Raw genomic sequence first — 27,196 nt, 5'->3', positions numbered from 1 at the left:
CATACTATTTGCTTTATGACAATTTAAAAATGTTTGTGGTCAACCACTTCTACATTTAAAGCTTTCATTCAACTCTCTCTGCTAATGTGACAAGAGCAAATCCCACAGACCATTCCAAGCTGCAGCCACTGAATGGTTAAACTCAAGTGTTCAAATTCAAATGTCTCATTTGTTTGTCTTTGTTTTGAGAGAGCCGTTTCTCGCTGGCGCAGACAGGGCCAGAGATGGCACACAAAGTGTAGAGCTCTTCATTTGCTTCAGCTGCAGCGCTGCTCGGCTGTGCAGCTGTCTCTGGCTCCGGCCGTCATTTGCGTCTTTACACCACCCTGTGATGGACAGGCGGAGGCCTCTCACAGCTGCAGCAGAGCGTGGCTCCGCAGTCCTGGAGGCTCCGGGGTGCACTCAGTGATGCTGAGCTCAAGGGCTCTTTAGAAAAGGTTCAGGGGTTTGGAGATTTAGATTGAAACAAATAGGTAATAAATGTGAATAACCTTCAGTGGTATCACTTTACAAAGATTTTGTCAAGTCAATCAACTTTTAATCTATACTGATGCATTTTTGACTGAAGTAGTTAGGCTGCATTGACACATTAAACAGGTTCGTGATACCAAATGTTGACAGTGGAGTGAGTTTGCAGCAGCATAAGCCCTCTTTAATCCGTCCACCACAAATGCAATGATAAAAAGCCTCCGGGCAAACATTAGACTGCAAATACTGAATAAGAGCTAAATCAAAATGCAGAAGCGAACAATGACAAATGTAAGCCTGAGCTCCAGTATCAACAAGTACCAGAGAAGTTACTCACCGCTGATTGTTCATCACCATCGAGCATAAGAAGCAAATGGTGAGGTCTGCTGCAAACTGCATTACATGTCAATCAAACCTGTCAGAGGCTTGGGTGGATAAATAGCAGTCATGGTCTTGTGACGATAGGGACGACTAAACACGATATTACAAATCAAATACAAATGTCATAAAACCATTTTAGTTTCTGAAGAGTTCATAGTATTCAAGTGTTATAGGATCAGATTTTTTATTTAATAAATTTCAAATAACCCGATCTTTGTCTACTTCCTTATTCATTTACCTGTAAATACTAACTGAAAACAGATTTTTTTAACAATAATATGATTGCTGCTCCCAAAAAAGGGTCAACACAGCATCAGGTTTACAAGAGCACAATTATTATTGCTCATTTGATAAATCATGAAACACAATTACCGTACACATAAAAATGTGTGAAAAAAGTGTCAACGGCATGCGGAACCATCTTTATTGTATATAATTCTACGTAAACATGGGGGTCTGCAACATGAGGCTCCAGACCCACCAGTGGCTGTTAGCCCTCCATAGTGGCTCGCTGGTTAAAGAAAAATAAGATAGTAGCCAGGGATTTTAAAAATGACTTTGTCAACATCGATTTAATTTAGATTAGTTCTGCTGACATTACACTGTGCTGTGCTCTCCCATTCCTTTACCATTGTGCAGAGATTACTTTAGCAACAGATTTGATCTTCTCTTATCACTCTTTTTATGACTCTGTTTTGTGTCACAACAATGGTTATTAACTACACAGAAGACAGTTGTTAAGAATTTCTTTTCAGTCTTTAAACTAGTTCTATTGGTTCATAAACCAATAGTCATGTTTAGGTTAACAACAGTAGTAAATAGGGAAAAAGTTGACAGAGAAAATGCCAATTTTTACTTTGTTGTTTAAAACCTTTCATTGGAGAACATTAGCTTCAGTGGGATGATCCTGTGTGGCACAGGATGTCTTTTATTTTTGAAAGAAAGCCACACGAGCCTCTGTCAAAAGTTACAAAATGTATATATATTTACAGAAAATTATTTTTCTCTGCATATTTCTGTTTTTATTCATGCAAAAATAGAAATATAATTCATGCATATTTCAAAAGTAACGACAATACAAATGAATGCAAAAGCTGTATTCAATTTTTTAAAGATTTTGTGGCTCCTACTAGGTTTTGATCAGTATGAAACAGCCCCGAATGCCTCTTTTAGTATATGGTTGCAGAATTCTGCTCTAGATCCAGTTTTAGCTATTTGTTGTGGGAATACATTTAATTAGGAATTTTTCCTCAGAGCACCAACAAAAGGACTTTTTTGCTCAATCGCAGTGAAGTTTATCTGTGCAAAAAAGTTTTGTAAAAAGAAGTTTCACTGAAACATAAAATGGAAAAAAATTCAGTTTTTGATCTTTCAATTTTTATGCCCTCCCTAAAATACACTTTTTTCCCTTTTCCAATTACTCAAAGTGATAAAAAATTCTTCCAACAAAACCAAACAGGTTTGGATTTCATCGTTACCCTCGTCTTATCACATACCACACCCATCGATCCCAAAACAGGGTGCTGCTGCTCCACAAGCTCCACAGACCTTCCTAGAGGAATTAACTTTTCATCGGGCTGTTTGTCTAAGCAAACCAGCTCTCTGGGTCTTTCTCTGCAGCGGCTCTGACACATGCCTGCAGCCTGAACCCATTCTGCTGTTGAGTAGTGGGAGTGTGCTGCTGGCTTTTACTCTGTTTGGTTAAAAGCTTTGGGTGGGTGAACCCCGTCCTGCAACTTCAAAACCACCAGAAAAGCACACGGGATCGGCACCACCTCAAACCGCAGAGTCTGGGAGAGACCTGCGGTGGTTTAGGGATGGATCTGGCAGATTTTAGATAAAAAAGGATGATCTGTGACACTGAAATTGTCTTGCTGCAGCTTTTCTCAAATGGAGCCATTTCCAACTCACTGGTCAATATTGGATCATCCTTCTCTCCCCTCCAGTTTCAGGTTCAGATTGCGTCCTGGTCTGTATTTTGCATGCTGAAATCACAGGAGAGTCTTTGTCTGGACAACATTTACATCTCTTAACACAGCTGGCTTGTCCAACCACTGGCACAAAACAAACAAGGAAGCAAGATAGAAAAACAACCCGTAGGTTAAGTTACCACTAAAGAGGTGTTTTAGTGTTAAACGTCAAAACAACATAGACCATTTCAGACTTTTTAAAATAAACTGAGGTCAGCTTTAAGAAAAAATTTGAATAAAAAGAGGAAACAGTTCCAGCTCTTAACAGCTAAAATAAATGTTTGGAGAGCTGTAATCACAAATATTTTTATTTTAAATCAACTACAGACTAAAGATATTTTCAAGGGCTAAATGTTTTACAATACAAAAAAAAAGCTATTATATTTTCTTAATTTAATAAAACTTCCTTAAAGATAACTTTAACAAGCTTTATGATAGGTGAGGTATGCGGGGAGCGGAGGCGGAGCTCTCCGGCTGTCTGGGCAGGTAATACTCTCTTCAGGTAACTGGGTGACTCACTGGCTCTCACACCTTCAGCACTGCAAATGGTGCGTTCACAGCTCAACTCTTCAACCTAAGCTGACAGCAAACAATGGAACACAGCCGGAGAGGGATCACTACTTCATGAAACTTTAGTCTGAAAAGCTGAATTGCTTCTCCTGCATTTTCAAGAAGATTTTCTGGACTCAAAGACTGTGAGTTGTCAAAAACTCTTTAGCAAGAGATTGATGGGCAGATGTCTTTTATTTATTTTTGTTGTTTGGGACCTTGTTTAGTTCACTTTAGATAAAGGAGCGCTGAAGGAACTATTGGTGCCATAAATTTAAGTTTCTCTCTTCTGAGGACACTTTTGTTCATCTGTCCAAGATGCCAGTTGTCAAGGTTGAAAAGGACTCTCAATCAGATGCTGTTTTGCCGACCTCTGACCCTCCACCGCAGACAGAGGAGCAACCGAGAGGCCGAAGGAGGAAGAGACCCCTCCAACGAGGAAAACCCCCCTACAGCTACATCGCTCTCATTTCCATGGCTATAGCCAATTCCCCCGATCGCAAGCTGACACTAGGAGGCATCTATAAATTCATCACAGAGCGATTCCCCTTCTACAGAGACAATTCGAAGAAGTGGCAAAACTCCATCCGCCACAACCTGACGCTCAACGATTGCTTCATCAAGATCCCCCGTGAGCCAGGACGGCCTGGAAAGGGCAACTACTGGGCCCTGGACCCAAATGCAGAGGACATGTTTGAGAGCGGCAGCTTTCTGCGGCGCAGGAAGAGGTTTAAGCGCTGCGACCTCAGCACCTATGCCTCATACGTCCACGACACGCCGGTTTTCTCTCCCGTCCAGATCCCCAGGTCAGCTGCATACTCCAACCCGGTCTACCCAAACATGACTGTCAGCCCCACCTACGGGCAGCAGCTGCCCTCTGCCTATTACCCCTCTCCATCCCCGCCTGGGTTTGCTCACAGTCAGACCCGCATGTTCAGCATCAACAACATCATAGGACACCCTTCTGCAGCCAGCATGCTGGCCAACCAAGGGGTAGACGGCATGCAGCAGCCCAGTCGGACCTTCAGTCCAGAGGGACTCATGAACGGGTCAACGCCCTGTGGCTTAGGAGCTCCCAGCTATCAAGGTCAGTCATGTGGGGGGACGGTGGCTCCCCGCTCCACGGCACACCCAGGATTCAACTACTCTGCACCGAGCAGCCATTCGCATCACCACCAGAGCTCCTACGGACAGGGCTCGACACAGAGCTACCCACCAGCTGGCCGGATCCACGCCTCAGCTCACGGCCCCGCAGAGACGATGGACCACTATGGCAGGGTCTCCCCAGTGCAGCTAGGCTCCTTCTCTCACTACAACAGTCCAGGGCCGATCACCAATACTGGGGGATACCTAAGACACCCCACTTACACAGGGAACATTGACCGGTTTGTTTCTGCAATTTAAGCTACTAAGAATGCCAGTGTGAGCTTTAGACCATGGTGGACTTCAGAGGATGTGAATTGAGCCAGGCGTACCTGCATCCAAACACCACGGATTTCATAAAAGCCACAATGATGATGATAAACCAACTGTGACTTCCCTGCATGAACGCTAGAGCTCACCGTCAGGACTGATGGCAAATTACAGCTGAAAACATTGAAAATGTCTGGTTTGAAATGTCAAAGCGCGGGGATGCCATTTACATGTAAAGTAGATGTGTGGTTGCAGGTTTTACTGTTTTTGTTGTGACTTGAATGTGCAAGTTAAATATTGACGGTACTTCAGAGCTGATATGGCACACTGTGTGATGTTTATATAAATTATTGTGGTCCAAACTTAACCGTAAGCAGCTTGTGTGGAGATCACTGGTTTTATGTTTGCCATGAAAAAGAACAGCATTAAAAAGGCCACTCTGTAAATAAAATGTTCAGGAATAAAAAAAAATTACAGACATCACAGTGTCATTGCATTTTCAGTTGTTTCACATCAGACAATCTTTTGATTTCAAAATAAAAGCCTACTAGGAGTGGAGGGGGTTTTCTCTTACTTTTAAGCAGCGTTTCAGCCCGACTGCTTTGAAGTGCAGTCTGGAGCCCTGGTGTTTGCAGTGACTGTGACCGGCCTCATTTATCCCGTCAAAGCATCGATGCACTCCGATCCACTGATAAAGGAAAATGACATTTCATCCCCCTAGAAGTAAAGCGACCATCTGTCTGCAAATGTGATTTTTGACATTAAGAAAGCGTTTTTAAAGGTTTATCATCTTCATTGTTATAATTTGTTCAAGATTTATAATCTTGTATTTAACTTTACAAATATTTTTAGTTTGATGATTTTTTTTGGGCAACACTACTTTTAATTAGATCTACAAAATAAATCATATTTATCAGAAAAAAAAACTAAATAATGAAAACATTTAAGCTTAGAGGGTAGACAACAGTTTAACAAATTGTTAAATTATTACAGTTGAATATGAAGAACTGTTAAAATCCTTGTTCAAAACTTTAAATTAAAAGTTTAAAGCGACCATCTGTCTGCAAATGTGATGTTTGACATTAAGAAAGCAGGAGCTTTTTTTTAAAGGTTTATCATCTTCATTGTTATAATTTGTTCAAGATTTATAATCTTGTATTTAACTTTACAAATATTATTTTTTTCTAAAACATTAAAATTGTGTTTTTTTTAGCCAAAACTGGCCCATTTTCAAGTGTTGTATTGGTTCCATTTTGAACAGAAAACAATAGTATGGGATCCTTTTTGCTTTATAATTTTGAAAACCAAAACTGAGAATTCAAATGTTGATAAATGTTTGAACAGGCACTTTAATGCATCCGGGGATTCTGACCACCATTCAAGAAAACAGCACCATAAAAACCCGTCGCATCAGGAATGTGAAGAGGTTCATAAAGATTTGGAGCGACCCAATTGGGCCAGACCAATAAATGTAGCAACATCCTACAAAGTAGAATACAAAAAAAAAAAGGACATTTAAGGAAAACAAAATCATTTTATTCAATCTGCATAAAACATGAAAAGTACAATATAAATAAACCAACTAGATAAAAGTCATAAACAAATCATCCGATGTATTCAACCAGCTGTTGGAGCTGGTCGCATTTCTGCACAACGTCTGGCAAAGACAGGAGCGTCTGCAGGAATGAAATAAATAAATAAATAAAAACAAGATGACAGATACATCTGAGTTATTCAACTGACAAACGGTACACAAGGGGTTAAAAAGAAGACAACAGGATCTCTCACCTCTCTGACTTTATTAATCATGCTGTTCAATATCTGGAGCTCATTCTCAATTTTTTGCTGGTTAGTTTGATGGATGATTTGCTGTGAAGAGAATAAAAACATCCCAGATTAATTAAGGTGCTTTTTTAGATTCTGTCATAAAAATAATACAGGGAGAAAATAATCCAAAAAGTGGAACTTACATGTCTCTTTGCTCTTTCGAGGAGTTTCGCTCTAGCCTGATCGGCTTCCTGAAGTCTCACCTTCATTCTTTCCACCTGAACATCACATGACATGTGAAAGATAACTCAATTTAATGAGTTGTATATTGATTTATTGATCAAGAAGCTCGAAAACTGCTATGGAAAAGCACAAAACTGGTTCTGCGTCCTTTAAAAAAAAAGGAAAAAACAAAAGTAGTTCCGGACCTCTTTCAATAATTGGATCTTCTCTTCCATGTAATGTGCCGGGTAAGATGACTGGCCTCCTGCCCTCTTCAGCTCCTCTCGCAGGAACTGACCCTCAACTCTCGACTCCTGGAGAGAGCGCCGAAGCTCGGCGACGTCCCTTCGCAGCTCCTGGGAGAATTTCAAATCCAAAACAAACATTAGAAAAATCAAGACAGCAGATAAGAACGAGTTTTAAACGTTTTACTTCCTTACGTTATTGTCGTTCTTATGTTTGCTGAGAATTTCCTGGGTCTCTTGAACATCTGCCATCAGCTTATTTAAAGTTTTCTCATCCTATAAAATTAAAAGTGCACATTTTTTTTAAACTCGTCTCATCATTTCCATTCACCTTTTGCACAAATTTTTTTTTTTTAAATAAAAGGTAAAGTTAGAATTTCACCTGAGCTTTCTGCTGCAGAGCCTGGTTTCCTTTTTCAACCAAGTTATTCAGACGGCCGAGCTGAACTTTGAGCTCTAGGACTTCAGCTTCGTGCCTGTTGGTTATGGTCTGTTGCTCCACCTGCAGGCTGCAGCTGGAATTACACATTTTATGATGATGATTTTTAGGGCCAAAATTCAAGTTTTTTTTATTACTTTTATTTTCCCTAAATATTACTGATAAAAACAATTTCAATGTTTGGGGCTCTTTTTCAGATGAACAGGTAAACAAATGAGATGGTGTGAACCTAGGTTTGTACATTTTTAGTAAAACAAAAAAAAAAAAGGACCATTTTTAAAATGATGGTAATGAGAGCTGGCTTATAAAAAATGTGTTAAACATTTAACCTTCATCTTTTGTTAAATTTAAAATGTAGCTATTTTATCCTTGGCAGGCCGAGAAAATCTCAATTTTTTGTTAGAAATAATCTAAAAAATGATTTGTTCTATTATTGAAAGATCTTCTCCGTTGTATTGGTTTTGATAACCAAAAAAAAAAAGGATTTTAGTACATAAATCTGACAAATTCATATTTTTCAAAATTAGGTTGAATAGAAAATCAAATAATAGAGAGTTTGTAAATTGAAACCAAAGCGATTTGGTTCTTCAGTAATGTTAATGAATGGATAATGTGACAGATACCACGTCTCCATCTGTCTCCATCTGTGTTCGGTTACGTACATTATCCTCTGCAGCTCCTCCAGCTGAGCATCTTTTCGTTGCCGCACTGCCTTGAGCGCAGCGGTGAGCTCTGCGACGGTGCAGCCCAGGCCCGACAGCAGGTCAGCCACACTGCTCTGCTCCTCTTCCTCCTCCAGCTCCTCTGCCTTTATGCTCTGCTTAGGTGCTGCAACACGGGTGAAGGCGCTGGTCTCACTGAACAAAGCTTCACCGTTGGATTCAGGTTTGTCTGAGGAAAAAGCAATTCATTTTTTTTATACATCCGTCTCCTACATTTTTTTTTCTTTTAAAGATGGCTCTTTTACTAATAACTCATAATTTAGTTTAATAAAAGCTGTGATCATAACCAAAAAAAAGTAAACTAAATCAGCAGATCATTTTAAAAAGTTTTCGTTTATGTCAAATCCTAACTTCTACAGATCATCCCCAGTTTCCTTAAACAGCAGGTTGAGTGTCAGACTTGACAAAGTTGGAGAGCAATAAAGACTCTCAGTATAGACGGAACTGGGCATCACTGCATTAATGAGGCTGACAGCTGTTGGCCGCATGAATGTCACACACACAGGAACAATCAAGCACCTGATCCAGCAGGTTCCTCCGTTTTAGTGTCAGTCTGTCTCTCAGCTGTTCGAGCTCCCATGATGCAGTCAACTAAAGAGCTGGAGGAGGGGCCGGGCTCCATGGTCCATGGGTTCTGGTTCTGTTGAGGATACAGCCATGAAGAACTTGTTCTCACAGGTCACTGCATTCGTAGTGTCATTTAAGAATGACGCTCTGCACTTAGTACTTGAGTGGTCTTGATAAACGGACTTACATACCCGTCAACATGCTCGCATTGATAGTCAGTTCTTCCAAATTAAACCTAAATAAAATCAGGATAGTTGGATTTTTTTTTTTTTTCAAATCCACGCATTTCTTTACTCTTTGTCGTTTATCAGGTGTTCACAGAGACAGCAGGTAAAGTCAAACCTCCCTCCCCATCACGCATCCAGGAGAATTTAATCTCTCAAGCCTGTTCTGGGTTCGCTGTGGTACGTCCTCCCTCCACATCCAGGTGGCATTTTTCATACGATGTTCAAACAGCCTCCTAAATGAGGTCCAGGAGAAATCCCTGTCTAATAGGGCTGCATGATATGAGGAAAACTTGCGATATGCGATATTAGTGATCAATATTGCGATGACGATATAACTTGCGATACTTGAACAAATAGCAAAACAATTAAAACATTTCCATTTCACTGCAACAGTTTAATTTCAATAAGAGTCAAAATATATTAAATTATTCTCCAAATGACCCTCGTCTACATAGGAAGCCAACATCTAACATAAAAGCTCCATCCGATTGGTCAACAACATCAAGGGCTTCATCTGATTGGTCAAATGCATAAATGGATTTATTCGATTTGTTAAATAATTAAAGCTGCCATAAGATTATTTTAGCACATTTAAGGTTTACCAATTTATTGCGATTTTCCCCGACTTTTGCGATAAGGATATTTCACAACTTGATGTCGCGATAATAATAAATTTGCGGTTTATTGTGCGGCCTGCACATTTACCGTCTAAACTCATTTATGTAACCTTACCTGGTCATTGAGAGCAGCATGCAGCTCATCGGTCACACCTCTCAGCGTGTGGTGCAGCAACGTGATCTGGGTGACGGCCTGAGCCATTTTCTCTTCCAGTTCCTGCCGGTTTGAATTGGCTGCAGATTCTGTGACCACCATTTGCTCACGCAATTGTTGGTTTTCAGTCCTGCAACAAACAAACGCGCCATCATTGACCGAAAAAGCAATTTCAGACCAAAGAATGTTAGAAGTGCACGCAAAATAACTCCTGGATTCTGATTCTTTGTAATGTTTCTGCTAAAACCAATATATCTATGGACATAAAAAACATAAAGAAATGCAGTTGGTAAATTATCAAAAAGATAACAACATTTCAGAGACTCGCTTGCAAATTTCCATTAAGACTCAAATCTGTCGTAAAAACTGTCAAATGTTATTTTAAGTGCTAGCTAGTGGAATAAGGATGCCTAATGATGACAATTAGCAATGTATAAATGAAGTCAACATAAGTTAAGGGAATGTTAGCTTGAACTTACTGAAGTTTTCCAACTTCCCCCTTCAGGTCCTCACACTGGATGTTTCTTTCCCGCAGACTTTGCATGTTGGTCCTGAGCAGACGCTCGCTCTCAACCACCTGCTCCCGCGCCAGCTCGTTCTCCATTTGCAGAAACTGACATGTAGGATGGAGGACAGACCCATTTTCAACACAAAAAAACACCATTCAATCAGGAAAAACACATTCAGACTGGATTAAAGACCAACTCCAATGAAAATTGTGTTTTTAACATGTTCTTGGAGGACATAAATATAAAAAAAAGAAAGATTAAAACTGCATTTCTGGGTACTTTTTTCATTCAAACTGTCAATCAGGAGCAGACGCAAAAATTCCGTTTGCAAAGGAGCGTATTTGTGACAGAAAACACGCTGGGCGGGCTACAAGCTCCCTCTCAGCAAAGAGGAGGGGAGAGGAAGAGGAAGAGGGGTTGCTCTGCACTTACAGTCCAGCCAACAACAGAGGGGAATTTCTAATGAACTCCTGCCATTCTGCAGGAACTATGTCCTAAAAAAAACACAGGTTTTGTTTTTTATTTTTGGCTAAAAATGGCATCATCCTAATTAAAAGAACACTGGAAACGCGTTTAAAATGATTCGAAAGATGATCGAAGGGGCACTTAGATTTTGTTCAGATCTGCAGGAAAAAAAAAAAACACAAGCAGATGGAAATCGTTAAACAGAAAGAATCTGTTTTCATTGTTAATCTGCAATGAGAAGCAGAGAATTCCTGGAACTAATATGAGCAAAAGCCATTTATGAAATAGGGTCAGGCAATTTAGAGTAATGCAAAAAAATAGATGAATTAATTCAAGAGAGGTCAGAACACGGATGAGCTAACCTCATTCATCTCCCTCACGCTGCTGAGTTGTGCACAAGCATCCTGCAGCTGCTGGATCTGACAACTCTGAGACTGCGAGAGGCTCTGCAGCTGACCGAGCTGCTCCTCGCTGTGAGCCAGAGCCTGACTCAGCTGGCGGACGCGCCGCTCTGAATCGCCCAGAGATGCCTCCAACCTGGTGGTAAGCAAACACAAAGGACAAGCGGCACTGAAGGGGGGCGTTTCTCTAAATCTAAAACTAAAGAGAAAGGAGAAAGCTGGAAATAAATGAACCGAACATGATTCCCACTCACTGATAGGCTCTCTCATTCGCTTGCTGGATGTCTTTCCATGACAGCTGCAACCTAAAACAAAAAAAGAACAAATCGTGTGTTTTCAATGAACAAAAACGAAGCACATTTCCTTTAAACTCTCAAATATGCCGGTTCTTTACCGAGATGCAAACATACTTAGCGGTCTCAGCAGCCAGAGACTGCTCCAAGAAAGCATAGGAGGCCAGTGTGGAGGAAATGGTGGCAGACAACTCTGTCACCTTCCTGTCAAGTTGAGTCTTTTCCTCCTCCTCCTCTGTTAGCTTCTGTCTTAAAACCTCCATTTCTGAAACATTTTCGTTTGTAAATCATTAATAATTCAGCAGATCACAAGGGGAATGGATAATCAAGCTAAAAAAAAAAAAAAACCTGATTTCAGACTCTACCTGATGTGAGGATGGTCTCCTGAAGGCTCAAATCCCCAATCTGTTGTCCAGCAGCCTGGAGATTCACACGCGCTTCCTCCAGTTCCTCTGCCATCTGTAAAAGTGTTTTAGAGAAAAACATTTTAGGGCAAAGAAAAAACATGTTTTTTAAAAAAAATTCAAACTAAAACAAAAGCATTAGACCTGCTCTTTTTCCTTTTTGGCTGCATCTCTTGCAGAAACGAGCTCGTCCCGCTCCGTCAGGGCATCGGCTGCTGCCTCCTTCAGCCTCAGAAGCATGGGGGTAGTTCTCTGCAGAAGGTTTTGGACTGTGCAAAGCTAGGAAAACCAAAAAACATCAAGGTAATGATTCAACATACAGGCAAAAAGACGAAATATAAAAAATCCTGATCAAAATCTTAAGACCAATGGCAAGAATTTGTATTTTGCAGGGCTAGATTTGAACAAGGTTTTAAGTAGAGCTTAATGTAAAAAGAAGAAACGGACATTTTTTTCTAATCATAGAAGAGAACTTTCTTCCAGGTTTGGTGTTCCCTTGACGTGACCTTTGATGGAGCCCTTCGATTGTTGCTTGGCTACAGTCAGCAGCACCAGTGACGGTCTTAATTTGGGTCGAGGACCATCCCGTTTCTTGATGAACATCTGTCTGGATCCTCGGCTTAGTGCCAGTGAAATATTTTGGGGGTCTGCCACTTTATTGTTCTGTAACCCTCCAGATCCTTCAAAAAAATATTCAAAACTACTATTTTTCTGCATCCACCCTCAGCAGCGATGACACGTTGTGAGAGGCCTTGCTTGTGCAGCGCAACAACCCTGCATGTTAAAAAACAATGACTTTTTTTTGCCTTTGCCATCAAGAGACCTTGACGGGGCGATTATTTACTACACTAAGGAAATACCTTTGAATGAAAGTGTTTCTGTTTTTGTCTTTAAAAGGCTGCGGCGCTAAACGTCTGATCAGCTGATGAACTGTGCATTTCTTTTAAAAATGTTAGTTTTAATTATTGTCATTTTGCATTTTGAAGCTCCAGCAAGAACCCTGATAAGTTTCAGCTCTGGAATGAAAGTTCCTACATTTTCTTAACTTGTCTTAAGACTTTGATAAGCAGTGTACATTTAGCCATTAGAAATACAACACCTGTGCATTTAGTTTATAATTTAAAATAAAAATAACCAAACCTCATTCATCAGATTGGAGTGCTCATCCATAGTTTGGGACAGAAGCTCGTTGGCTGACTTTAGAGTTTCACTACAAGTCTTGTTTAATGCAACCTGTGGATTTAAAGCATGAAAGACAAACATTCAGATTATTAAGATAATTAACGCTCAGAGAAACTAGATGCACCGCGTGTAGGTGTAGGTGTGTGTGTGTGTGTACCTGCTCAGGATAGGTGTGTCTTAGAGCAGCCACAAGCTGTTGCTGAGACCCCACGCTCTCCTCCAGAGCAGAGATCTCTGCAGAACAATGTCTCCTAAGCTGCTCCATCGCGCTGAAGGCCTACAACAAACAGAAGTTCATGTTAATGCAGAACGGGGGCGCAGGAGCACGCAGTGTTACTCCAAATCCAGACAGTCAGCGCTTACAGCTTCCTTAGCTGTGAAAGCGTCTTCCATCCGAGTCCTCATGTCGTTTCTTTGGGCGATAACTTCCTTCGCCTTCTCCATCGTTCTCCTCTGAGACTCCTTGGCTTTGTCAAAAAAGAGCCTTCATCTGCCCGTACTGAAAAAATAAAAAATAGAAACACAGGAGGAAACTATTTAGACCTGGATGGATTAAGAAGAGGAATATTAAAATAAAAGACAAGTTTGTTACGTGTGACAGGGGCTCTGGTGGTCCGCTCTAATATCCACTGTGATCTCTTTCACGTTAGAGAGGGCGGCGTCCGTGTCTCCAGCCAAACTAGCCTGTTAGAATTTAGGCACAAGTTTATTTTGAGGCTAAATATGATCACTAAGGTATATATATTTATTGAACCTATAGTGCATTTAAGCCTCACCATGGTCGCCCTCACATCATCCAAAGAACACAGGAGACTCTGCAGGGATTCCCCATCAAGCTCCAGCTTCTCAATCCTGCTCAAAGCTTCCAGATACAAGTCTCTGTACATCGATGTCTACATCATCAAAGAGCAGAATTGACACACCGATGACTAATATTGTAAAAATTCAATCACGGCATCATCTACAAGGAGCTCGTCTTCTTACCTGGTTGAGTTCGGTGTGGTCCGTCTGCACCAGCTTCTCTCGGAGGTCTGAAGGAGCAGCGCCTGCGCAGACCCCCCCATGAGCCCGGGCTGCGGCCAGCTGCTGGACCAGAGCCTCGATCATGATGGTGCTGGACGTCAGCCTCTGCTCCAGCTCCCGTCTGGGCAAACTCTCCAAGCTGCCTGGAGGTAAACTGGAACATCACCAGAAGTTACTTTGAAGCCAAAATCCCAGGGAGGTTTAGAGTTCAGAGACAGAAAAGACTCACTTCCACAGGAGGGGGTCAGTCAGGGTGCAGGAATCCGCTACAGAGAACTCTCTTCTCCTCTCAAACAGGCCAGACGTGTTAAGACTGCAGTCCACCAGTTTGACCGGACTGGTGCCCACACAAACACTCAGGGACTCAAAAGGAGGCGGGGCAGAGGTGGAGACGGCGGGGCCAATCTTTCCACACGCCAGGATGAGGAATTCTGCCATCTGCCGAAGCTGCTGCTGAAGCTGCCCCTCAGGAATCAGTGGAATCTCCTCACCGTGCTGCTTGACTTCAGGCTGAGGCTCGACACAGGACTGCTTACCCGAATCGCCCTCTTGCACTGTGGCCGACCTTGGCGAGAATTTGTGACACACCACCGTGGAGTTGAACAGAGGGCTGGGCATGGGGCTCTCCAAGTGCTCCGTACATAACCCAGACGCGGCAAATAAGCTCTTGTCACCCTCAAGAACAGAATCGTCCGCCAAGTTTTTGTCTTTGGCGATCTGCTCACTCGCCTTCAGTAAAGAAATAGATGCTCTCTTGACAATGGGACTCAGGATTCCCAACTTCCAAGCTGAAGCAAGAGAGTGACATTCTGACAGGACCTTCAAAACCGCAGGAGTGTTCTCCACAGGTTTTTCCGCAGAGTTGCAAAGAAGAGGACCATTAACAGATGATGAGCCAAGTGCGCGTTCTTTTATCTCACTGAATTCAGAGGATCTGTGTGATGCATTAACCTGCTGTGCTGCTATGTCATCCACAGAAACCTCTGCAGGCCCAGCGAGCACTGAAGGATGCGTTAGTGTCACATCTTCTACCTCACAATCCGTGGCTTCGCCGAGTAAAGCCCTCTGACTCGGTTTGTTCGTGGATTCATTAAAAACTGGTGAATCTCCATCACCCACACCTTCTACAACCTCCTCTTTCATTTGAGCCTGTCCAGGTAAACCAGACGAGTCGTCAACTGCTTTTCCAGTGCCGCCTCCTGCTGTGAAGACAGCACAGAAGGCGGCTTTAACTGGATCTCCTTGGACCGTCCGATCCAGATGTTCATCTCCAAAGGTTCCAGAACTGCAGAGTATTTCCTGGTTGGGGAAGAGCTGTTCATGGTGAGGTGAGGAATCATTTGGAACAGAGCAGTCTAGGTGATCACTTTGCAGATCATGTTCTGCGGCCAAAACGCTTGGAGCTAGATCATCGTTAGAGGGTTTTTTACTGGAAACTGCTGGTAAATGGAGAAAACTCTTCTCATCTACTGAGATTTGAATCTCATCTTCATGACAGGTAAGCCTGTTAGAAGGCAACTCAGTAGCTTTGCTTCCAGGCTGTTCAAAAACAGTTATGGTTTCAGAAAAGGTGGCGATCAGAGGACATTTGTCATTTATACAGTATGGGTGATCAGCATGTTCTTCTTGGCATAAATGGCTAAAATCAGAGAAGTTAGCGATTTCTGTACTATTGTCTTCTAATGAATCCAGCTCTGTGGGCAATGGAATGGTCTCGTCTTGTAACTTGGTGGCATCGGAAACTTCCACCTCCCCTCCGTGGCAGTCAAAGGATTTCAAAGTGATATGGTGGTCTTCACTTCCTGTGTAAGGTAGTCCGTCACTGGTGGCATCAAGAGACGCTTGAGCGGAGGTTTCCCCGAGTCTTGGCGAGCCGATGTCCACAGCGCAGGCTTGGTGGATGTTGGGGTTGTAGTAGGGGTGTTCTGCATGATCACAGCAGTACTGCTCCATCACGCTGGGACAGGGGATCGTATCTTCGGTTCGACTGCAGCAAGTGTCAACATCTGTAGGCAAAATAATACTCGCCTGGTGGCAAACTGTAGACTCGGGAATCTCAACCTCACCACCGTCACACATAAAGGATTTGAACGTGACCTCTTCAGGTCCACAGTCGGACGTAGACCAGTCCACATGGGGAGGACTGCTCTGTGTCATTTTGGTGAACACAGGGGAATTCAACTGGAATTCTGGGCCGAACGGCGAAAAGCTCGCCTGTTGGTGACAAAGATGGTTTGTATGAGATAGATATATTAAAATGAATATTTTTAAATGGAAAAAAAATAAACTTACCATTGACATTTTCGCAGCTTCAGAGGACAGCTTCTTGAGTTCAGATGACGGAGTTGAAAAATGTAGGATTTCATTGTCCAGACTTCGAAGGGGTGTACGCTCTCCATGTTTACTGGAAGGCTGGTGTGAACAAAAGTTGGTGAAATTATTGTTACTCTGCTTTTTATTTTTTGGTCAAAAACTTTCCTTTCTTTCTTGATCAGGAAGCTGAAAAGTCTTACCAGGTCTTCCCTACTGGAACTCGACTTCCTGGAGGACATGACTCCGAAGATGAGGACAAACCTTTAAAACTGCATTCAAAAACAAACTTTTATCAAGCCTGTTCAGTTTTTTTATGTCATTTTAAAATGTTTCCAGGTCCCGCCTTGTTTCTCCACTTTTTAGAATTCAACAACAACTTGACATGTAAATAAATCAATTTTTCTTGATTTTAAGGCAAACATTGTAGTTGACTTTGTAATCAAAATCTTCACTTATTGTAAAGCAAACTAGTCAACAGTTGTGGGAGGGGGGGGGGGCATTCATAAACATAGCAGATCTGCAATAAGAACACTTTAAATACATCACCCCTTCAGATAAAAGGTACATAGTTTATCTGCATTTCTTTTTGTTTTTATTAAAGTGGAGGTAGAGAAATAAAAAAATTAATCAAAATGCTAAAGCATCTCAAATAGATGCTAATGTGATTTTAGCTAATATCACAGCCTTACAAGTAATTTCTAATTTATACTGTTGTGGACTTCAGTCAAACATTTCGGATACTATAATTTTGCAAGGGTGAACTAAATTCCGGAATACAAATAACATCTGGATATAAAATGTATACTTGAGTAACTTTGCATTTCAATTAATTTTCCAACTCGAATTAGGCAAAACGGTTTGTCGTTATTAGGTAAAATAAACATTAATCAACAACAAATCAACAAACAAATTTTCATTTTAATGGGCTCTCTAAACGGTACTAAGTAAATACTTAATATGTTGTTAAATTAAAAATGTACCTTTGAAATATCACCAATCAAGAACTTCAATGTAGAAAAGGCACAAATGACAGTTGTTAACGAGTGTCGTTTTAGCTGCCTTCAACCGCGTCTGGTTCAAAAACACAAACATCTGAGCTCCTATTGGTTCGTTTTCTTCTTCGTTACTTCAGCCACGCCGTGTTCTCTGTGCAGTATCGTTGCTGCTGCCATCTACCGCACATTATGAGTTACTACAAATGATTTAGATTTTTAAATTGATTAATAGATCGTGTGCTTCAATTTGAAAGCATAAAATAAAGATCCCTTTTTGTAGAATCTGGCATTTTAAAAAGAATATCTTCAGGTTTTTTTAAATTATTATTACTCTACAATTAAAACATTTTTATTATGATTTAGGCAAAGATGTGGTCATTTCTAAAGGAATTCTATGTCAGCTACACCTTTTGAACAAAAACAAGAAGGTATTGAAATGTAAGCATTTTAAAAAAGGACAAAATGTCCTCTAAGAATAGAATTGATTACATTTAGTTCAAAGAGTCATGTGTATTTTTATTGTATGAAGGTAAAACCTTATAATTTATTGTTTATATTTTCTATTTGGAACTGAAGACAGAAGTTCCTTTTTAAATTTCTCTGCTTCGCATTGAATTACTGCTTTACTGGCAAAGATGATGATAAACAAAGCCCATCGAGACGACTGTTGTTGTGAATTTGGGCTATACAAATTAAATTTAATTGAAAAAATTGAATAAATAAACTTTAAACACCATAAGTTCGACCTGTGGGACTGTAGGAATTGCTGTTGTTACACACAGACACTTTTTTAAATGGACTCCAAAAACACAATTGCACACAATAACACATGTGGCCTAATGGGAACAACTTTGGCTACAAATTACACTTGAACAAAAATGTTGCAGCAATAATCAGCTCAACTTATTTAAATTATCTACAGTAAAACTGTCGTTTCACCAATAATCTTCATAATGTATGAATGTTTAGATACACAATTAGCATTGTGTTCTGCTGGAACTGCTCACTGTGGATTTCATCAAATGTTTAAGGGCACCGACAAAAGCGTCTGCCTCCACACTGTGCATGTAGGGGCAAAAGAAAAGCAGAAATTCTGTTTTATAATTCTTTATTTGGTTACGTTTTTGCACCATTTTTAATCAAGTGGGTTTGACAAAAATACAGAGGAAATAAATAATCGGAAGATAAAGCAGGAACATTCAACAGGATCTGGTTAATAACTCTTCATGTGGCTCTGAACGGGTCGAACCTGCAGAACTTCAGCAAAGTCTTCCCCAAACCAGCATGTGACGTCAGCTGTGTCCAAAGTGAAGAAGAAGAGCCTGTCCTTGCAGCGAGTTCTCCTGTACACCGACCTCGGGTCGGCTGACAGGATCCCCCTGATGGCAGAAGCTGCTTCGTCTGTACTGCGCAGGAACTGGAACCCGGGTCTGTCGCTGCCAGGAGCTCCTGTGGAAGAAACAGAACGGCTTGGGCTTTTCAGACTCTCACTTTTCTGACCTGTGTGAATCACAACAGCCCTCTCTGATGGGGACTTAGTCTCTGCTCACCTGATGGGTGCGCAGGAAGGAACTCTGCCAACTGGCTCTCCGCCCGTGGGGTAAAGCGCACATCCAGACTGGCAATAGGAGGCTGTCTGATCCATCTAGCAGCCTCCACACCATAGCAGGGGCGTTCCGTGCTCAGACCTGCTGGTTTTGACTTCGCAGAGTCTGAAACCTGGATCTTGCTCTCACAGGACGGTTGACAGGTGTCTATGTGGGTCACAAAGGCCTCGACCTCCTTCAGTACATTCTGAAGGTGTTTAGGAGCAGAAACCTGAGTGCTCAGTGGAGAAGTTTCCTTTTTACAGCAGTTTTTTGTCGGAAGAACCTCAGCATTTATTTCTGTAACATTCCCTGGAGCATCCGTTTCCTCATCTTCATCAGACTTTACAGGATTCTTCTCTGTGTCCAGGTCACCAGGAGCTCCAATATTTTGATCTGAGTCTGTCTGCTGGGATTCCAGGCTCATCCTGACGTCCGGACAGTCGTAGTCGGGTATGTAGGGTTTGATGTCCAGGACCGGCGTACCGGCAATCATGTCAATATCTGACAGGTATAATGTGTCACCTCAAGAAGAATAAAAATGAAAAGAAAGCATTTTAACTTCAGCTTAGTTCTTAAATCAGACCTTCATGATGTCAAAACCTCTTCAAAACAAATTAACTTTACGAATATTTCAGCGTGTCACAAAAATAATGAAAAGATCAATTAAATTCCCAAAAACCAGATGATGATTTAAAGTCCATAAATCATCAAATGGGCAGAAAGGATCCTGACATTTGAAAAAAAAAACACAAAAAAAAACAAGGAAGGTTGTGGCATTTTATGGTCATTTTTTTCAGACTCAATCTGCTCTCTGTTTGTGTGCATGACCTACCAACAAAACAAATGCAGATCATACGCTTTCAATAAGTAATAATGTCTTTTTCTAGTTATAGTGGTCTCAAAATAGTTAATGAAACCTTTCATACACGCTCAAATGTAAACTTTTAAGCTGGTGTCCTAAAAGGTAAAAAACAAAAAGGAATTTAAAACAATTTACCTCAAGTCTGTATTCAAAAATGAATTAGTAAAAATTGGTTATTTTATAGTTGAAAGTTCTATCTGATGACATCATCAGTTGAAAGGCATCATGGGAGCTGCTGTTCACACATCATTTTAGTGCAGAACAACTATTTAAGCTATCTCACATCAGCAGGCCGAGACGCTGACGATGAAACGGTCATTTATTTAGTCACCGTTTTAGATGTAACACGTAACACTGATGCCAGGTGATAAACTGCCCAAACTGATGGTTTTAAGTAAAGTTATTTCAAGCTCAGTGGTTTTAACTGATTAGATGTAGAAATATCTTAGAGAATAAAAGCTACATTTTGGTTCACCGACACTCACTTTCAATTTTGTCAAGCTTGGCCAGCGTCAGCCCCAAGGCGTTTGGTCGGTGTGGACTGCGGGTGGAGTAGACTCCGACCCTCTGACCGTTCAGTCGAGGAGGCTTCACTTTGGCCTTGCAACTCAGTTGTCCATTTTTGTGAAAGAGAAAAATGATCCTGCACACAGGAGAGAACACAAAAGGCAGAAGAAATGATGGAAACTGAATAAACGACAAACACTGCTCAGAAAAGGCAACTGAACTGCCATAAAAACTGTTTATGTGAGCACAGGCAGCATTTAGATCAGGCCAACGAGAACAAATCTGGTTAGACAGAGAACAGAGAAACATCTGAGAAACATCTGTGATTACAAAGAAAAGACAAAACCCTGAACAAGACATTAAAAATCCATCAAATTAATTCATTGTGGCCACAAATTGGAATTTTGATTACATTAAGTGTGCATAAATGAATATTTTGTGCACATAAATTATTTTGTTCACAAAAAAATAATATTTTGTGTGCACAAATTATTATTTCGCTGCAACCTACCAGACGTAAGAGAACTGCTGCAGCCCCAGCAGAGCATGCTGAGGGTTGTTGAAGATGTTCTGCTGGATTCGGAGTTCTGCACGCGACGGACCACAAACCGTGGGCTGCCTGGGAGTCCCGTTCTTCATGGCGAAACAGGAACTAATGAAACCAATGGGCGTGGTCTGGATAATCCCTGAAATTGAAGCTAATACATCAATATTCTGGCTTTCTAACAAGAAGAACTTTATTATCATCTTCAACAAATGACGTCTAGCTATATTTACTATGCATGATCACCTGATTGATATACATGATGGTTAGATGGGTGATCAGCTTTCCTGGAAATCTCATATTTAAATAAAAATATATAAATTTACATGGTCATAAGAAACCAATGCATTGTATTGATTATTCATACCTGATCTATTGTAATGAAATATGGGGACTAATAGAAATTACATTTATATTTTACAAAGAAAAAAGCAAAAGGATAATGAATCACAGGAAGTAGCTATGGGGACCAATCAACCTTTTATCAAATATATTAAAATTTACACATTTAGTAAACTGTGGTATTTTAAAATGAATGTTTAAAGTGCTTGATAAATGTTAACCTCAAAATACACAAATAAATAGAAAAAAATAAGAGTAATTGTAATTTAAAATTGCATGCAACTTAAAAAAATGACATGATGTGAGGTTATAGAGTGACCTTCAGTCACAAATTACAGAGGCTAAATCAAGAAACATATTTTGTATTTTTTTTATGTAACATTACAAAAATATACACAAAGGTTGGTTTCTTTTGTCAATCTTTAACAGTTTTATAGAGTTTAAACTAAGGAACCCTCATTTGTTGGTTTTTGATATCTGATGTATTTTTTTTCTTGTTTTTATTTTCTGAGGGAAGGAAAAAAGGTGTACCAGTAACTTTATTTATTATGTAAAAAGGACAGAAATTATGTGTTTTTCTCTCTCTCTGTTCCCCTTTTATTGTCACAAAGAACAGGTTAGAATAGAATAGAATAGAATAGAATAGAATAGAATAGAATAGAATAGACCTTGCTCTAAAGTTGTCTGTGGAGAAGCAGGTGAGGCGGCTGCAGGTGCTGTAGCTTTCTCCTCCTTGCAGCAGCTCATCCTGGACACAGCAGTCTGAACTGAGGTCAGATGTTTGCGGAAAGCTCTGACTGAACTGTCCAGCATCTGTCTGAAGAGAGGAAGAAGAAAACTACAAACCATGAGAACTATGGGCTGATAAATGTAACTCCTGAAAAGATCCAGTCTCGTTAATATTATCGATGTAACTGCTCTACTCACAGAAACACACATTTAATGCCTGCATCTATTTACAAGGCTTTTTGAGCCCCCCCCCCCAAAAAAAAAACAAAGTACACCAACTTACCTCAGGTTTTTTATTTCCTTGCGCATGACAGAAACCTGCTGGTTCAGTTTTTGTATATGCTCGCTGCAACAATCACACGGCGGTTTCATTTTTAGATATATATGTATTAGTAATAAGTTTTTTGTGGGCGCAAATTACTAATGCAGTAGAGACCTTAGAAAACTGTGGGGAAAGCATGGAGCCCTGTAGAGGCGGAAGTGGATTTAATTGTTGGCCAACCATGACCGCTTCATGTGACCAGACGACGGTCAAATGTGGACGGTTTTTGTGAAAATAAAGTTCTTTTTCTTACAGTATTGTTCAAAAACTTGCTTGGGAGCCACTGCACTTTATTCATGGGACATGATAGAAGATATAAAACCCCAAAACGCAAATTCTTCACAGATTGCTTTTAGAATCGCGCGCGCAATATTTTCAACAGCAGGGGGCAGTATAGAGAAGCTTCAGTCTGTTTAAAGGGGAAACAATTTTTTAAAAAACTTTATTAACAAATATTGCATATACAAAATACCAAAGAAAATTCCACACTGTGTGCAGGAAAATGAACAAAAAATAATATAAAAACATGATAATAACAATGTAAAACAGGTTAAGCAAAAATAAAAAAAAAATAGTAAAGGCAAAGGAATCTGTTAAAGTTTCAGGAGAGACCATGTTTCAAATGTTCTGACAGCTTTTTTGTTAGTGGAGGATTTTATACTGTTTACATACAGTACCATTTCTTTCTGAAAAAACAACAGAAACATAAAATACTATTTTTTTGTTTTCATATCTACACGTGTATTACGTATTTAGCCATAATTATAAGTAAATTAACTTCTAATATTTTCTCTGCATTAAGTCTCCCTTGTGTAAAGTATCCAAAAATAAAATGCTCATAAAATAATCTATAATCTTCAAATAGATCAGTTCTTATAAAATGTATCAAATCTTTCCAAAATAATTGAGTGAAGGAACAATACCAAAAAAGATGAGGCACAGTTTCTGGTGAGGAATGACAAAATGAACAGTTTATGTCTTTTTTAAACTTATCAAAGAAGTGTTTCACTGGATAAAATTTATGAAGAATTCTGAAAGAAATTTCTCTGATTTTATTGGTGATGAAATAATTTTGGGGCAGGGACCAAACCTTTTCCCACTGAATTCTACATCCAAAGCTATTCCAGTAGGAGATAACACACAGTTTTGGGGCAAGCTCATTTTGAAACAGAGAACAGATACTTTGATTATTCCTGCCAGCTGAAAGGGAAACAAATTTTAAGACCAGTGAACAGCAGGAAGATGCTTATGTGATTATTATTGAGTTTTCACAATTATCTTAATGCACAAAATCGTTTAATTTGTGGAATGGTTTTGCAGGTTCTCTCTGGGAGTGATGAAGATCAGGAATGGATCCAGCAGAGAACATGTGAGATGTTCCAGAGATAATTGCAGGGAGGAAGACTGAAATGGTTTGCACAGATTGACAGGAGGGACAGTGATGATGTTGATAAAAGGATGCTGACGTTGGAGTTACCAGGAAGGAGGCCTGAAGGAAGACCAAAGAGGAGGTTCTTGGATGTAGCCATGGAGGACATGAGGGGGATGAGTGTGGGGGATTCAAAGAAGCGGGTCAGATGGAGGCAGATGATTTGCCGTAGTAACCTACCAAGAAGATTACGGTAATTCATTTCATTTTGTGACCTTTCTAAGATGCATTTCTGTAGTTGTTTGCTATTTTTGTTCTGTTGGTGCTTTACAAGAGCTATGAGATGAACACCATATATAAGAGTGAACCTGAGTTTCTTTTGCATCAGAAATCCTTTTTGAAAGAAGTTTGTTTTCAATAAGAACCATTTGGTGTTTTAACCCCACAGACCAACCCCTGAAAGCTGAGTGTCGAACAGGGAGGCCATTTTAGGAGTCTTTTTTAGAGTTTTTAATAAACATTTTCCCTACAGCATCAACATGGGTCTGCTCTGTCCCACTCCAATCATCTTTTGGTCCGTTTTTAAAGTGTTCCCAGTGGTCTTTTCATTTTGCTGTTTTTAGTCAAAACATTTTTTAAACTGCCAATTTCTTGAAAAGTTGTGGTTGGGTGTGGGTACCGGATGTTCTCGGGTTGCCGTATGTTCTCGGGGTCCTTCGGGGTCCTTCGACCAATGATGACGTCACACTATTTGATTGGCTGTAAGTTGCCACGACCAATGAGTTAACGTCGCTAAGTTTTTTTAAAACTTTATTCACAATTGCGGTATCATACATTAACAATGACGTTAACAACGAACAATAACAATGTAATCAATATTGCCTCGAAGATCAGTCACCATTGCCAACAAATATTAACATAGAAATAAAGAATAGAGGGAAAAAAAGAAACAATGAACATAACACACAAATAAATAAAAACATAAGTAAAATAAAATAAAGAACATAGAAAAAATCTAAATAGTCTAATACTAGTTAAGTTAGGGTACTCGTGAAGTTTGTACTTCTGAACAAAACTAAGCAATTTCAAGCATTCTTCTTTTTCATATAATGAACTGATTGAAAGTAAAAACAGAGCTCTTTATTAAATGTTATAAAAATGGTTTGGTCTTCAAAACTTGACCTCACCAAGATGCGGTGCTCTCCTCGTGATGTCTCCTCTATGATATAACTCATTGGAAGGACCCCGAAGGACCGAGAACATCCGGCAACCCGAGAACATCCGTACCACAGTTGGGACTGTTGGTGCGAAGTTAGCCCACCCCCATTTCCCGTCATCCATTTGTTCACACACTCTGCCGCTAGTTTACTGCCCCTTCACAATCCCGACCTAACATTACTGGTGCAGCATGGGAAAAATGCTTCAAAACAAGTTAAAAACACCAAAAACTAATAACCCCTCTTGTTAAAGTAAAATATGTCCAACACAAGAGGCCCTCAGCTCTCATCTGTCTGCCCAGCTGTTGGACAGGACAAGTTGAAAAAAAATTTTTTTAAAAACACCAAAAACACGATTTTCATTTAGTGGGTCATTAGGTTTTTTTTCCATCGTTCAGATCAGGTAACACATTCAGGGTCTTAGAAAACCTCCAACATGCTACACAATAGTTGATAATTGTTTTATAAACATTTATTTGCTGTTTTACTGTAACCAAACCGTTCTGGATCATCAGCACTTGTGGGGTTTTTTTAATGCAGAGAAAACTTTCGATTCTTGTCTACCTTAGCTGTGATCTCAGTGTATCAGTTCCAGTCGTATATTATTTGTATATGTTTATTTGTACAATAAAGTTTTTTATTATTGATATGTACTCCTCTAACTGAACAGGGTTTTTTCAGCACTTAATGAACACTTGATAATCTTTCGGTCACTGAACTGAAGACACCATCACTGCAGCAGCTCCTGTTTTCAGCTCAGACTCACACAAACAACGACCGACCACAACAAAAAAACGAACGCCGCTCGCGCCTCCCTCTGTTTACTTCCCAAGATGCATTAGGATGTCTCCTTTGGACTCGAAGAACATAGAACCAAACAACTAGAGCGGGAATGTGGGGTTTTTTTTCTGAACTCTGTTCTTTTTGATAATTGTATATCCGTTGTATTTTGCATTGTTTGACACGCTATTTAATCTGATAAATCTATATGTTATAAGTAGTGACCATATGAATTTTCCTTTTCAAAAAATGATTATTTCACAAAAAATGATAAACAAATAAATGAGTTTCAGACTTACACCTCTGGACCCCCTCTTCTTTTGCAAACCGCTTCAGGTCGTTCAGAAATGCTCGATGCTTCTTCCACCTGTGATGTCCTCCTCTGTGTTCCTATCGGATTTGAAGCTAGATTAATTTCAGACCATCACTCTGTCTGTAACCAGGTTTCTGAAGCGAGTTTCTAGTCACTGTCCTGCTAGAAGATCAATGACTTTCACCACCTTTGGCCATGAAACTCTTTGGCAAACGTGCAATTTCATTAATTTCTTTATGCAATCGAGCCGCCTTGTGTCAGAGGCTGCAAACCACCAGAAATGTCTTTGAACATCCATCATGTTTGACCTTAGGTCAAGTCCCATCAAAACAATGACGAGACTTTGTGTCACTGTGCAAGGCTGATAAGATTACAGCTTTATAGCATCCCGCAGCAAATAATATTTGTTTATTTTATTAAGTATAAATATAGCAACTCTACTATAGACAGAATGTAGGAAGTAACTGAATATTTCTTCAGACTCAATTGGAACATATTAAGTGTACAGTATATATATAATATTTAAAAAGGAAACTTCAAGGATTCTTACTCATTATTAGGCTAAGGATTTGATTTGTGTTGACCAGGTTTGTGAAGATGGACAGAGATATGAGATAGGAAACAGCACTGGAATTTGTAGTGTACACAAGTTTGTATATTAGTTTGAGCGTGTGTTTGTGTGAGTGTGTGTGCGCGTGTGTGTGTGTGTGGGGGGGGGGGGGGGTCTAAAAACAAAGCATCTCAATGCATGGCAATAATTTAACCTGCCAGTAGGTGGCGTATTGAACCCCTGTCACCCTGTAATTCCTCATGTCAACAACTTCATTTAAAAATGTAGGGAACAAGTTCAGGATAATCATTTAATTTTTTTTTATATGTTTGTTTTTATTAACAGTGTTTGATTAATACTCTTGAACATTTTTCATCCTAAAGCGACTCTAGTTCTCATTTTACAACAATCATTTGACTGTTTACACCTGTTTCATTAACTCGAGCTATAGTGGCACAGCAAACAAACAACCGAATAAACAATATAACTTGTTGTTTTCAGGGGTTAAGTAAGTTCTGCAAAAGCAGTTTCTTTTGAATCAAATAAAGTCATTCTGGATTATTCTAATGACATTGTGTCCTGTAAATGGGAACAATGAAAAGCAGACGAGAAACTTCTATCGACAGTTAAAATGAAAATAATGCAGAATAGGAAGGTAAAACTGTAAAAATATATATTTGTAAAATGTTTTCTTTACATTAAAATATATATTTAATTCAATTCTTAAGGAAATATTGCTGCAATAT

The 27,196-nt window shown here is 39.9% G+C and overlaps 3 protein-coding genes across 7 annotated transcripts; 1 reads left to right on the top strand and 2 right to left on the bottom strand.

Annotated features, from left to right (window-relative positions):
* The first annotated feature begins 3,301 nt into the window (after positions 1-3,301).
* foxe1 (forkhead box E1) lies at positions 3,302-5,261 on the top strand. Of its 2 annotated transcripts, XM_011476296.3 has the most exons (2): positions 3,302-3,514; positions 3,596-5,261. In XM_011476296.3, exon 2 carries the CDS (start codon positions 3,687-3,689, stop codon positions 4,770-4,772), a length of 1,086 nt encoding a protein of 361 aa, XP_011474598.1. In that variant the 5' UTR covers positions 3,302-3,514; positions 3,596-3,686; the 3' UTR covers positions 4,773-5,261.
* A 1,034-nt stretch (positions 5,262-6,295) lies between these two features.
* spag5 (sperm associated antigen 5) lies at positions 6,296-17,421 on the bottom strand. Of its 4 annotated transcripts, XM_023960708.1 has the most exons (21): positions 13,980-14,010; positions 13,772-13,888; positions 13,588-13,679; positions 13,359-13,494; positions 13,153-13,272; positions 12,954-13,046; positions 11,958-12,092; positions 11,775-11,868; positions 11,527-11,674; positions 11,371-11,421; positions 11,078-11,252; positions 10,221-10,354; positions 9,703-9,871; positions 8,696-8,816; positions 8,117-8,345; positions 7,398-7,530; positions 7,211-7,291; positions 6,977-7,126; positions 6,752-6,826; positions 6,570-6,650; positions 6,296-6,457 (listed from the first exon to the last, which is right to left on the bottom strand). In XM_023960708.1, the coding sequence occupies exons 4-21, from the start codon at positions 13,437-13,439 to the stop codon at positions 6,386-6,388; spliced, it is 2,142 nt and encodes a 713-aa protein (XP_023816476.1). In that variant the 5' UTR covers positions 13,440-13,494; positions 13,588-13,679; positions 13,772-13,888; positions 13,980-14,010; the 3' UTR covers positions 6,296-6,385. The 4 variants fall into 4 exon arrangements, 1 of the variants encoding a protein (XP_023816476.1); XR_002874262.1 differs by lacking the exons at positions 6,296-6,457; positions 6,570-6,650; positions 6,752-6,826; ... (9 more) ...; positions 11,527-11,674; positions 11,775-11,868 and adding exons at positions 14,248-16,232; positions 16,311-16,430; positions 16,532-16,600; positions 17,312-17,421 and having other exon boundaries at positions 11,964-12,092; positions 13,980-14,172; XR_002874274.1 differs by lacking the exons at positions 6,296-6,457; positions 6,570-6,650; positions 6,752-6,826; ... (9 more) ...; positions 11,527-11,674; positions 11,775-11,868 and adding exons at positions 14,248-16,232; positions 16,311-16,430; positions 16,532-16,592; positions 17,312-17,421 and having other exon boundaries at positions 11,964-12,092; positions 13,980-14,172.
* Positions 17,422-18,417: 996 nt separating this feature from the next.
* trmo (tRNA methyltransferase O) lies at positions 18,418-22,386 on the bottom strand. The gene is made up of 6 exons (XM_004065925.4): positions 22,183-22,386; positions 21,839-21,987; positions 20,796-20,970; positions 20,263-20,420; positions 18,877-19,437; positions 18,418-18,775 (listed from the first exon to the last, which is right to left on the bottom strand). Exons 1-6 carry the CDS (start codon positions 22,269-22,271, stop codon positions 18,540-18,542), a joined length of 1,368 nt encoding a protein of 455 aa, XP_004065973.2. The 5' UTR covers positions 22,272-22,386; the 3' UTR covers positions 18,418-18,539.
* Positions 22,387-27,196: the final 4,810 nt, after the last annotated feature.

The sequence above is a fragment of the Oryzias latipes genome, chromosome 1 (genome assembly GCF_002234675.1).
Source record: "Oryzias latipes chromosome 1, ASM223467v1".
Lineage (NCBI taxonomy): Eukaryota > Metazoa > Chordata > Actinopteri > Beloniformes > Adrianichthyidae > Oryzias > Oryzias latipes.
This window is presented reverse-complemented; position numbering and strand designations above follow the sequence as displayed.